This window comes from Erinaceus europaeus, chromosome 5, assembly GCF_950295315.1.
Source record: "Erinaceus europaeus chromosome 5, mEriEur2.1, whole genome shotgun sequence".
Taxonomy (NCBI): Eukaryota; Metazoa; Chordata; class Mammalia; order Eulipotyphla; family Erinaceidae; genus Erinaceus; species Erinaceus europaeus.
The window spans coordinates 41082196-41095564 of NC_080166.1; the positions used below are offsets into that span (position 1 = coordinate 41082196).

At 39.1% G+C, this 13369-nt stretch overlaps 1 protein-coding gene across 5 annotated transcripts in view; it reads right to left on the reverse strand.

Annotated features, from left to right (window-relative positions):
* Positions 1-13369, reverse strand: part of BDP1 (B double prime 1, subunit of RNA polymerase III transcription initiation factor IIIB) — a 124857-nt gene that overhangs the window by 74313 nt on the left and 37175 nt on the right. For 3 of the 5 annotated variants that reach the window (XM_060191228.1, XM_060191232.1, XM_060191231.1), the window contains 4 exons: positions 9603-9746; positions 8287-8565; positions 2436-2583; positions 1552-1710 (listed from right to left, as the gene is read on the reverse strand). In XM_060191228.1, the coding sequence (XP_060047211.1) occupies positions 1552-1710; positions 2436-2583; positions 8287-8565; positions 9603-9746 (730 nt within the window). The remainder of the gene's footprint in view (positions 1-1551; positions 1711-2435; positions 2584-8286; positions 8566-9602; positions 9747-13369) is intronic. The other 2 variants (XM_060191229.1, XM_060191230.1) reach the window with 2 other exon arrangements.

The following is a 13369-nucleotide window of genomic DNA, read 5'->3' on the forward strand; positions in this document are numbered from 1 at the left end:
AGGTGTTTACTGTTAATTTTTTTTTAATTTTCTTTTTTTTTCCTTTAATGTTGCTCTTGTTTTATTGTTGTTGTAGTTATTTATGTTGTTAGTGATGTCATCATTTTTGGATAGGACAGAGAGAAATGGAGAGGGGAGGGGAAGACAGAGAAGGGGAGAGAAAGATAAGATACCTGCAGACCTGCTTCATCACTTGTGAAGCGAATCCCCTGGAGGTGGGGAGTTGGGGGCTCATACCAGAATTCTTACACGGGTTCTTTGCGCTTGGCGCCATGTGCACTTAACCCACTACGCTACTACCCAACCCCCTCATTATTAAATTCTTCGGACTTTCCTTTAAGTTACAAAATTTTAAATAAGACACTTAAGTAAAAATATGAAAAAACTATATATGAGGTCAAAAGAGAAAGAACAGAGTGAAGGTATCTGAGATAATTATTTTTTTATATTTATTGATTTCCTTTTTGTTGCCCTTGTTTCCATTGTTGTTATAGTTATTATTGTTGTTGATGTTGTCGTTGTTGGATAGGACAGAGAGAAATGGAGACAGGAGGGGAAGACAGAGAGGGGGAGAGAAAGACAGACACCTGCAGACCTGCTTCACTGCCTGTGAAGCGACTCCTCTACAGGTGGGGAGCGGGGGCTTGAACCGGGATCCTTATGGCAGTCCTTGCGCATTGCACCACATGCGTTTAACCCGCTGCGCTACTGCCCGACTCCCATTTAGATATTATTTAATAGACTCCCAAGACAAACAAAATTCTAAAAGTTTGTTAACACCGTATGTTTGTAATGGAGACAGGTATTTTCTTACACTGAGAAATCAATTTATACTTCCTATAAGTAGCATTTTCTCAGTTTTTATCAAAATCACAAAATGTCAAAAATTTAGAATTATTTCTTCAAAGGAACATTCTTGTGGCACATTTATTCTATTTTTAAAAAAAGATATTATTAAAGGGGAAAACTTTGTGAATGGTGAAGCAGTGTTGCAAGCATCTCTCTGTCTCTCTCCCTCTCTCTCACCCGTCCCCTCTTGATTTCTGGCTGTCTCTATCCAATAAATAAATAAAAAATTAAAAAAGAAACTATACCAATTAGAATTTTTTAATTCATCAATATTTCATAACAGATATTTTAAAATAACTTTTCTATATCTATATTAAAATACAAAGGGAGGGACTGGAGAGATACCTCATTAAGCAGAATCAACCACATGGCCCAAATTAGAAGAACCCTGACACCACATGAAAAGCAGAATAGAACCAAAGGAAGCTCTAGCACTGCAGTCTCTGTGTGTGTGCAACCCCTATCCATATCTTCCTCTCTCTCTCTGACTGAAAAAGTCTGGAAAGGTAAAATCCTATATGTATGAGGTCCCAATTGCACTAAAAATGTGAAAAATTCTGGTATCACATTCAGATCACAATACAACTGACTACATATCCCATTGTCTCCAGCTGCCTTTTCTAACTCTTAAAGGAACAATATTTTGTCATTAGTAAAATCACACACAAAAAAATATTAATAAAACATGTGTGCAATACTTACAGGATTTTGATGTTCATGTCTACATTACTTTCTTTGTTAGAAATACTCTTAGCATTGGTCACCTCACACAATGTTGTGATTTCAACTTCTGATGAAAGTAGATCTGAAGGGCTTGACTCCAAAGTTTCATCACCTACTGATAGGACATCTTGATGACTGCTACAGAAAGAAAACATATCAGAGGGAAAGAATGCCTAGCAATACATATTATTTTGATACTAGAATTAAATCTTTGCTTTTTAACAATTCTGAGGGGAATATATTTCTACAGGAAAGTTGCTGACAGATTATTAAAAGTTTTTTCAGTGTCCAAGTAGATGCACAGTAAGTGTTAGACCCTCAAGCATGAGATCCCAAAATTGATCCCCTGCACCACATGTCACAGTGACAATATTTCTCTCCAAATAATCTTTTAAAGAAAATTGTTCAATATACAAAACTAACAATTTCCAAAGATGATGCTGCATACTAGGAAATAGGCAGATATTTTTACTTTCTTAAGATTCTTCTTGCAACAACTTATAAGAAAAAATTAGTATGTCTACAGGGCCAACAAAATGGTTCACTTGAATAACACACTGCTTTGCCATGTGAGCAACCACTTGGTTGTGAGTCTGGACCTCACCACAACAGAGAAAGCTTCAGTGTTGTGTTCATACATCAAGTTAGACTGGCGTAATAGCTCACTTGAACAGTGTGCCTGCTTTACCGTACACATGACCCAGGTTCAAACCTACCAATATGGCATCTCACAACAGTAGATGAAGGATTGCTGCTGTGATGTCTTCCCCTCTCCTCTCAATTTCTCTGTCTCTACTCAATAGTAAATAAATAAATAATATTTTAAAAAAGAGACACAAAGTTCATAAAGATAAAGAAAATACCTTGCTGAAAGTATACGGTCAGTTCTTTTCTCAGTTTTCTCACTTGGGAATAAATCCACAATGTCATCTGTGTCCTGAATGCAAGGAAGTTCCTTCTGCTTATTATCTTCAACCTCATTTACCTCAGGTCTTAAAGATTCACAATTATCTATAAACACAAGATATGTGTTAATCTAAACAATGATGAAAACACCTATTTCAATTTTACAAAGAATTTATATGTAACAATATGTTCTCCTACATGAGTAATCCACTGGTGGATGATATTCCTAAATGCAAGGCATAGACCTTAACTTCAGAGCATTAATGAAAATATGAGCAGCTTAAAACTGTTAGTGTTTTGAAGGTCAGCCCAAATTTTCCTAGCAATCTGTATCATCATCCCTTTACTATGTATAAATGGAAATTACTTCAGTTTACTGTTTTGCATGTCTTCAGGAAATCAAAAGTGGACTATTCTCCAGTCTTCAAAGTGTCACAGTCAACAACACAGTAGAAGCTATCATTCATTCAGCACGTCCTAAGTGACAACTCCTCTAAGTTCATCAGATGAATTATCCCATTTAAAAATCAAAATAATTCAACAAGGGCAACAAAAGGGGAAGGGTGGACTCCAGGAACAGTGGATTCATAGTGCAGGCACTAAGCCCCAGAGATAACCCTAGAGGCAATAAATAAATAAATCAATATGAAAACAATTCCATTAACTAATAGTAACCACATCATAAAGAATAGGAACTAAAGTTCAAAGATTTTAAATTTGTGTCCAAGTTTATGTTTAGGCAAGTAAAAGAACTGGAATCTTATAGCCCAATATTTAGTTACTAGATTATTCAATCACAAACAACAAAAAAATATAATATGGATGAGCAGATAGCTCACACACATAGTAGGGCATGTGCCATGTACAACCCAGGTTTGAGCCCTAATACCACAGAGTTATACCAGGACATCAGAGAAGTTGCAATGCCATGGTGTCTTGCTCTCTCACACTGAGAAAAAAATGAAAAAGAAAAAGAAAAGCTTGACCTAAAGGTGGTGGGATTACCCATGTGCAAGGAAGGTTGCAGCACTACACATATGCACACAAGGTCAAAGAGAAGGGCCAGAATTAAAGCAACCAACATTCATGCCTGAGGCCACCAAAGTCAGAGGTTCCATTCCCAACAGCCTATGTCACAGCTGAGCAATGCTCTGCTATCCATCTCATGAAAACAAAATCTTAAAAGAAAAAAAAAATGTGTAAGTGATATTGTGCTATCCATCAGGACTCATTTATTAAAATCAGATTGGTGAAATTGAAATTAAATTATGTAAATTTATGTACTATAGAAAACTTATCCTGAGATCCCTCTCAACACTGTCACTGGTCCAATAAGAACAACATAATAGACACTTCTGTGGACCCTTATTGGACCTGGCCCTCAATGTGAATCAACAATTGTAGGGAATGTTCCATTCTCTGAAGGGAGGTTGAATAGCATATTCTGCCTATCACCTAAGGATGATGGGTCTTGAAATTGGCTCAGCCTGGAATGTTCCTAGCCATGACCATGGAATGTGAGCTCAGACCTACAGGGATGCAGAGGTTACACAAGCTCCTGTGCTGACTATGGGCCCCAGATCAGATTGATGGGGTTTACAGTTAAAATATTTATATACTTTTCCCATATTTGGGAACTACTCTCTTCCCTGATGATCAAGCTTTCTGGTCCTTTTTCCAGCCATGACATCATCTCCCCAGACAAAAGCTTAGGTCACCTGCATACTGGATGCCAGGCGCAGGCAAAAACTAGTTGGGTCATGGGCCCCTTGGAATACAGCTAAAATAGACCTACTAGCTTTTTCCAAAATAGAGACCCCAAATCTCCATCCACAATATTCTTGCCTTGAGGTTCATGATTAGTCAACAATTTGCTCTACTTTCTATCTTAACTCTTTTTCAACCACGAGTTTCCAGATGCTACCATGATGCCAACTGGACTTCCCAGGGCAAATGACCCCACCAATGTGTCCCTAAGCTCCATCTCCCCAGATCCCTGTCTCAGTAAGGAGAGAGACAGGCTGAGCGTATGGATTAACCTGTCAACACTCATGTTCAGTGGGGAAGCAACTGCAGAAGCCAGACCTTCCACCTTCTGCACCCCATACTGATCCCGGGTTCATACTCCCAGAGGGTTAAAGAATAGGAAAGCTATCAGGGATGAGATGGGATATGGTGTTCTGGTGGCAGGAATTGTGTGGAATTGTGCCCCTCTTATCCTATGGTCTTGTCAATATTTCCATTTTATAATTAAAAACTTAAAAAAAAAAAAGTTATCCTAGCGCTGGCCGGGTGGTGGTACACCTGGTTGGGCGCACATTACAATGCGCAAGGGCCCAGGTTTGAGCTCCTGGCCCCCACATGCAAGAGGAAACTTCACAAGTGATGAAGCAGAGCTGCAGGTGTCTCTCTGTCTCTCTCCCTCTCTATCTCCCCCTACCCTCTCAATTTCTGGCTGTCCCTATCCAGTAAATAAAGATTTTTTTTTAATTTTTTTAAAAAAAGAGAGAAGCGTTATCCTTGTCTGTTACTTGTTTCCTCTCCATATTGTACTATTTGCTTAAACTACAGCTAAGCTTTATGTAAGCTGAAAGCAGGGCTTGACAGGTAGCACAACAGTTAGGAAAAAGTCTTTTTCCATCATGCTCCAAGGCCTCTGGTTCAATCCCCAGCACCACCACAAGCTACAGCTAAGCAGTGCTCTATTGTCTCTCTCCCTCTCCTTCTCTCTCCAATTCTTCTCTGTATCAGATTAAAAAAAGAAATAAAAATTTAATCTATGTATGAACTCTATTTTACATATGAATTCTTTAAGGAAGATGAGATCTTCCTAAACACTTAGCCATTGTAGTACATCTTGTAAGTTTTAATATGTACACAGTCTGAAGGAGTTTGAAGAAAAAAAAACCAATGAGGAAAATATACTCCAGTAGCTATTTTTATAAAAATAAACAACTAGAACCAGGTGGTGGCGCACCTGGTTAAGTGTGCACTTTATAGTGCACAAGGACTCAGGCTCAAGCTCCCGATCCCCACCTGTAGGGGGAAAGCTTCACGAGTGGTGAAGTACGGGGTAGGTATCTGTCTCTCTCCCTCTCTATCACCCCTCCCCTCTCAGTTTGTCTCTATCCAATAATTAATAAATAAATAAATAAATAAATAAATAAATAAATAAATAAAAATTGAAAAAATAAAATAACTTGGGGCCAGGTGGTGGACCATCTGGTTAAGGACTCACATTACAGTGTGTTAAGGACCTGAGTTCGAGCCCCTGGCCCCTTCAGAGGGGAAGCTTCACGAGTTGTGATGAGGGCTGCAAATGTCTGTCTCTCTCCCTCTTTATCTTCCTCCCCTTTCAATTTCTCTGTCTCTACCCAATAATAAATAACTTTTAAACAATAAGAAATTTATTAAAATAAAATAAAAATAATTAACTTATTATGGGTCCTCAGAGTAAGCCTGCAGAACACCATGAAAACATGTCACTGGGAGTCGGGCGGTAGCTCAGCGGGTTAAGCGCAAGTAGGGCAAAGTGCGGGGACCGGCATAAGGATCCCGGTTCGAGCACCTGGCTCCCCACCTGCAGGGGAGTCACTTCATGGGGGGTGAAGCAAGTCTGCAGGTGTCTATCGTTCTCTCCCCCTGTCTGTCTTCCCCTCCTCTCTCTATTTCTCTCTCTCCTATCCAACAACAATGACATCAATAATAACTACAACAATAAAACAACAAGGGCAACAAAAAGGAATATTAAAAAAAAAAAACATGGCACTACAGGCACAAGCAATATAAACTATAAGCATGCACTTTCTAATCATTATTAATGACTGCATCCTCAAAACAAACTTCAGGAAAACATCTTCCCACTCACTTTAAGGGCTGTCCCTCACACATTTTTTTTACACATAAAATAATTTTTATGTTAAAATTAAAAATATTGGGAGTTAGGTGGTAGTGCAGCAGGTTAAGCGCAGGTGGTGCAAACCGCAAGACCCTGGCTCCCCATCTTCAGGGGAGTCACTTTTTTTTTTAATATTTATTTATTCCCTTCTGTTGCCATTGTTTTATTGTTGTTGTTATTTTTATTGCTGTCATTGTTGGATAGGACAGAGAAATGGAAAGAGGAGGGGAAGACAGAGAGGGGGAGACAGGGAGGGAGAGACAAAGATAGACACCTGCAGACCTGCTTGACAGCTTATGAAGCTACTCCCCTGCAGGTGGGGAGCCTGGAGCTTGAACCGGGACACTTCTAACCTGTCCTTGGGCTTTGTGCCACGCACACTCAACCCGCTGAGCTATACCCGACTCCCAGGAGTCACTTTTTTTTTCTTTTTAAAAGATTTTATTTATTTAGTCATGAAGACAGAAGGATATACATAATCAAACCACTCTGGTTCACATGTGCTACTTAGGATTGACCTCAGGACCTCATGCTTAAGAATCCAATGCCCTGGGGCTGGATGGTGGCGCACCTGGTTGAACAACATGTTATAGTGCGAAAGCACCCGGGTTCAAGTCCCTGGTCCACACCTGCAGGGGGAAAGCTTTGCGAGTGGTGAAGCAGGGCTGCAGGTGTCTGTCTATCTCCTCCTTCCCTCTCAATTTCTGACTGTTTCTATCCAATAAAGATAATTTTAAAAAAAAATGCTTTAAAAAAAAAAAACCGCAACGAGTGCCACCCAGCATGCTTCACTTCAGACTGTGTCCAGAGACTTCACATGTGGAATGACAACCCTTCAGCTTCCTCACTCAGGTGGGACCTTTCCTTTCACAGTTTAATTCCATTCCAGGTGGTCCACTTCCTAATAAAGTCCCCAAACCTAGATATAGACCACGTCCCCTGAGATAGAGGATATGTTCACACGTGTCCATAAACCAGGGCAAAATATATACCTGAAAGCAGAAGTATACAAGAGTTTGCAGTGAGTACCCCCCCCCCCCCCGCAAACACTTCATCTGCACTATTCCAGCCCTTAGGTCCATGATTGGTCAACAATTTGTTTGGCTTTACATGTTAACTCTCTTTTCAGCCACCAGGTTCCAGATGCCAGCATGATGCCGAATAGACTTCCCTGGTCTGAAGACCCCACCAATGAGTCATGGAGTCCCACTTCCCCAGAGACCCACCCTACTAGGGAAAGAGAGAGGCAGACTGGAAGTATGGACCAACCAGTCAACACCCATGTTCAGCGAGGAAGCAATTACAGAAGCCAGACCTTCCACCTTCTGCATCCCACAACGATACTGGGTCCATACTCCCAAAGGGATAGAGAATGGGAAAGCTATCAGGGGAGGGGATGGGATATGGAGATCGGGTGGTGGGAATTGTGTGGAGTTGTAAGCATCCTACGGTTTTTTGGTTGTTTTTTTTTTTTTTTTGTTAATGTCTCCTTTATTAAATAAATAAAAATAAATAAATAAATAAATAAAATCCAATGCCCTATCCACTGCGCCACCTCCCAGACCATGGGGAGTCGCTTCACAAGCAGTAAAGCAGGTCTGCAAATGTCTATCTTTCTCTCCCCCCATCTTCCCCATCTCTCTCCGTTTCTCTCTGTCGTAGCCAACAATGACATCACTAACAACAATAATAATAACTACAACAATAAAACAAGGGCAACAAAAGGGAATAAATAAATATTTAAAATGATAATTTAAAAAGTAAAAATATTTAACACAGTATAATGAAAACAGAACTTACCACCATTATGACCTGCTATTATCTAGAAGGAAATCATGTCAGTCATAAACTATACTACTACACATCCTCTCAAGTAACACAGAGACTGTGAAAATATGTACGAATCTTACTTTTCTGCATTTCTCCTTGGGAAGGATCTGGCTGAACAGTGGCACTTTCTGAATGATTTCTAACTTCCAGTTCACCAACTTCATTCTGATTCTTCTTTCTCCTTTTGTTTTGGTTTAAGTTTGGCTCTGATGCAATCTGTTCTGAATCTTGCTCTGATAAAGTCGGAGAGTGTTCTTCAACAGACTGTGCATCCTTCTGAGACTGGCTCATGTCTGGGATTTTACTGCTCACAGACTCATCTGAGTCATCATTGACTGCTTCAGTGGCAACTTTCTTAGCTGAAAATAAAAGAAATGGTTGCAAATATGTAAATAACCTACAGGAAAATAATGGTAAATATAAAATTTGAAGCACATCTCAGCAAGAGCCAAAAAAGAACCTAAAATATCAAGTAAAAAATGAATAACTAGTAGCATAAAAATCAACATAAAAATAATGAAGTGAACATACATGTAGCAATGTGAAAGGTTTCAAAAATATATCATTTCAAAAATATATCAAGTTGCAGGTGCGGGGGGAAGGGGGGGGCAGGCCTAGACAGCTCAGCATTAGAGTACATCTTGATGTGTTAGGGGTTGGGTTCAGTCCCTAGCAACACATATATGATGGAGTTATGCTCTGAACATACTGTAAATAAAAACAAAAGAATAAATATTTATTTAGACCTTTAGAGCTCTGTGCCTGTATGATTCCACCATGGTATTGGTGGACTTTTATTCTTTTATCCATTGAGAAGATGGGGGGGGTGGCACAGAGAAAGAAAAGACACCACTTCACATGAAAATTCCCATTTGCATACTGCTCTCATATTACAGTCAGATGATATATCTCCTGGCATTCTAAAAATAAAAATCTTAATCAAGCTGAAGAAAACGTGTATATACATATATGTAGTATGATTTTACTTTTATGCTAACAAACAAATGTAGGTAGCACAGGAGGTGGTGCAGTGTATAAAGCATTGTACACACAAGCATGAATTAAGTTCAAATTCAATCCCAAGCACCACCTATGTCAGAGTGATGCTCTAGGGGCTAGGCAATGGCATACCAATCAAGGCACACATACCATGCCCAACAACTCAAGTTCAAGTCCCAGGCCCCCAAGTGCAGTGGGGAACTGTCATGAATAATGAAGCAGCACTGCTGGTCTCTATTTCCACCCTTTCCTCAACTCCTCTGGATATGTATCAAACAACTTCCCTCCAAAAGGATGTCCTGATGATCTCAACTACATAAGAATGTACAAAGACTTGAAGAACAACATTGCAATTCTGCTACTAAGTAAAATACTACCTTTTCTTTTAAATAAATACCTTTTACATTTTTCCGTGGTTTAGAAGGTTTTTTCTCCTGTAAATTTTGGCTTTTAACAGATTTTTGTTTTCTTTTCTCTTCTTCAGCAAGAACTTTTTGAAGCAAATGAGCAAAAAAGTCGAAGTCAAAAGGGCGCTTTTCCTCTGTTTAAAAAAAAAAAAGGAGAAAGAACCTTTAACTTTCTAAAGCAAAAAAGGTTAATAAATTCCAATTTTTTATAAGATTTAAAGTAACCAGATTTGTTCATTAGCAGGAGAAAAAAATCTACTCACTATAGTAAGAGACATCATAGAACATCAGTGTACAATAAAAAGGATTAAACTACATTTCTTTAAATTAAAAGGAACTATGGATACAAAAACAACAATATACAGTAATCTCAAAGCATGATGAATAAAAGAAATCAGACATGAAAGAGTTATTGAATGATTCCACGAATCAAATATTCTAAAACTGGTGTAATCTATGAACATTCAAATGAAAATAGTGTTTGCCCTGGATCAGGATGGCTATGAAGACCTTTCTGAGAAAAGGAAACTATTACATCCATATAGTCTTTATTATTTTGATACTTTATCCTTTCTTTTATTTAATAAGACAAGAGAGGGGAGATAGGAAGAGAAAAAGAGAGACACCTGCAGTACTGCTTCAACACTCGTGAAGCATCCCCCTGCAGGTAGGGACCGGGAGGTTTGAACTGGGTCTGTATGGTTGGTAATATGCACACTCAATTGGCTGTACCACAACCCAACCTCCCTCCATCCAGATATTCTTTGGGGAATGTTTACACAAATAATTTATTTTTTTCTGTTTGTTTTATTTTATTATCTTTATTTATTTGATAGAGACAGCCAAAAATCAAGAGGGAGCCATACACACACACACACACACACACACACACACACACACACACACATACACACACACACACACACAGAGAGAGATACCACTCATGAAGCTTTCTTCCTACAGGTAGAACTGAAGGTTGGAATCAGGGTCTTTACGCATTATAACATGTGCACTCAATCAGATGCACCACAACCCTGCCCCCATAAATATATTTAACAAACTGAAAACCACAAACCAGAGAGATGACTCAGCAATTGAGCATAGGATTTGCAAACCTGAAGCCCCATTTCAATCCTCAGCACTACATATGCTAGAGATGAGCACTGCTTTGACCTCTCTTATGCACTTTTTCTCTTTATTCTCTATCATAAAAATAAACAAATGGGGAGTCAGGCGGTAGTACGGCGGGTTAAGCGCACATGGGGCAAAGCACAACAACCGGTGTAAGGATCCCGGTTCGAGAAGAGTCGCTTCACAGGTGGTGAAGCAGGTCTGCAGGTGTCTATTTTTCTCTCCTCCTCTCTGTCTTCCCCTCCACTCTCCATTTCTATCTGTCCTAAGAACGACAACATCAATAACAACAATAACTACAACAACAATAAAAAACTACAAGGGCAACAAAAGGGAAAATAAATATAAAATAAAACAAAATAAAATAAAATAAAATAAACAAATGGGGGTAGATAGATAGCATAATGGTTATGCAAAGAGACTCTTGTGCTTGAGGTTCCAAAGTTCTAAATTCAATCCTCCGGCATCACGATAAACCAGAGCTGAGCAGTGCTCTGATAAAAGTTAACCCAATTACCAAATAATGTGATGATAACATTAACTATCCATTGTCTTTTAGAACCCTAAGACAGCAGGAACCTCACATCTCCACTATAGAGCCTCTACTTCCCCCAGTCCTGGAACCCTTGGATAGGGCCCACTTTCCCATATGCCTCTCCCAATCCATATCAAATAATATTGCATCTGCCAATCACAACCTAACCAACACAATGATTACCACCTCAACATGCTTCACTTCAGACTGTGTCCAGAGACTTCACGTGTGGAATGACAACCCTTCAACTTCATTACTCGGGTGAGACCTTTCCTTTCATAGTATACTCTAATTTCATCTCAGGTGGTTCACTTTCTAATAAAGTCCCAAAACCTAGATATATACCAGTTTCTGTGAGAGAGAACATATGTTCACACGTATCCGTAAACTACTGCAAAATATATGCCTGAAAGCAGAAGTTCACTAGAGTTTGCAGTGAGTACCCCCCTAACATTTCCTCTCCACTATTCCAAGCTTTGGGTCCATGATTGCTCAACAATTTGTTTGGCTTCGTATGTTAACTCTCTTTTCAGTCACCAGGTTCCAGATGTCATCAGGATGCCGGCCAGGCTTCCCTAGACTGAAGACCCCACCAATGTGTCCTGGAGCTCCGCTTCCCCAGAGACCCACCCTACTAGGGAAAGAGAGAGGCAGACTGGGAGTATGGACCGACCAGTCAACGCCCATGTTCAGCGGGGAAGCAATTACAGAAGCCAGACCTTCTACCTTCTGCAACCCACAATGACCCCGGGTCCATGCTCCCAGAGGGATAGAGAATGGGAAAGCTATCAGGGGAGGGGGTGGGAAATGGAGATTGGGTGGTGGGAATTGTATGGAATTGTACCCCTTCTACCCTATGGTTTTGTTAATTAATCCTTTCTTAAATTAAAAAAAAAAAAAAAAGAATAATGGGAATTGGCATATTGCACCAAAGTAAAAGACTCTAGGGTGGGTAGAGGGGAGAATACAGATTCAAAAAGGATGACAGAGAACCTAGTGGGGGTTGTATTGTTATATGGAAAACTGTATTGTTATATATGAAAACTGAGCATGTACATAACTAAAAACTATTGTATTTACTGTCGATTGTAAAACATTAATTCCCCAATAAAGAAATAAAAAAAGAGGAAAAAAAAAACTAAAAAATTTTTTAATTAAAATAAATAAATAAGTGGGGATGGGGATACAGCATAATGGTTGTGCAAAAGACTTGCATGCCTGAGGCTGTGAAGTCAGATTCAACCCCCTACACCACCACATGTCAGAGCTGAACAGTGCCCTGGTTTTAAAAAAATAATTAATTAATAATGTTGCACCAAAGTAAGAGACTCTGGGTTGGGAGGATATATTTTCAGATTGACTGTAGGGGGTTAGTGGTAGGGACACAGACCTTTGGTGGTAGACTTTTTGGTGTTAAACTCTACTCTTATTAACTTATAAATCACTATTTATTCAGTATGACAGGGGGAAATAGGTTGACTGTCCCGAGTTCTTTGAATGCATAGATTTCAGTTCTGAGTATATATTCCTTTAGTCTAAGCACTTTATGTTTCATATTTGTAAACTGATTAAATTCTGATACTGGGCTTAAATTCTTAAAGCATTTCTAAAGATAATTTTTTTTTAAATACCATACTACCTACTATCTTAGACCAGGTAGATCAGAATCAACTGGTTCTGTCAATATCTGAGATATAGATACTTGAAGCAGCATTAAGTTACATAAAATCATGGTGATGTCATGTATGATACAGAAAATCCTAACCATGAAATTTTGAAAGTAAACCATATTCCCAAATAACTTGTCTATAATAATTATCTATTGCCTTCTTAAACTCCTAAGACAACAAGGAACCTTGCCCATTCTCTTTAAAATCCGTGTTTCTCCCAGTCCTGGAAACTCTGGGACTTTGCTTATATTTCTTTTTGTTTGCTTCTTTGTTTACCAGAGCACTGCTTAGTTCTGGCTTATAGTGGTGCAGGGAATTGAACTTGGGACTTTGGAGCCTCAGTCATGAGTTTTTTTGCATAAACATTATGCTATCTACCCCTGCCTTTGCTTATATTTCTTGATGCTTCTCTTCTTGATTC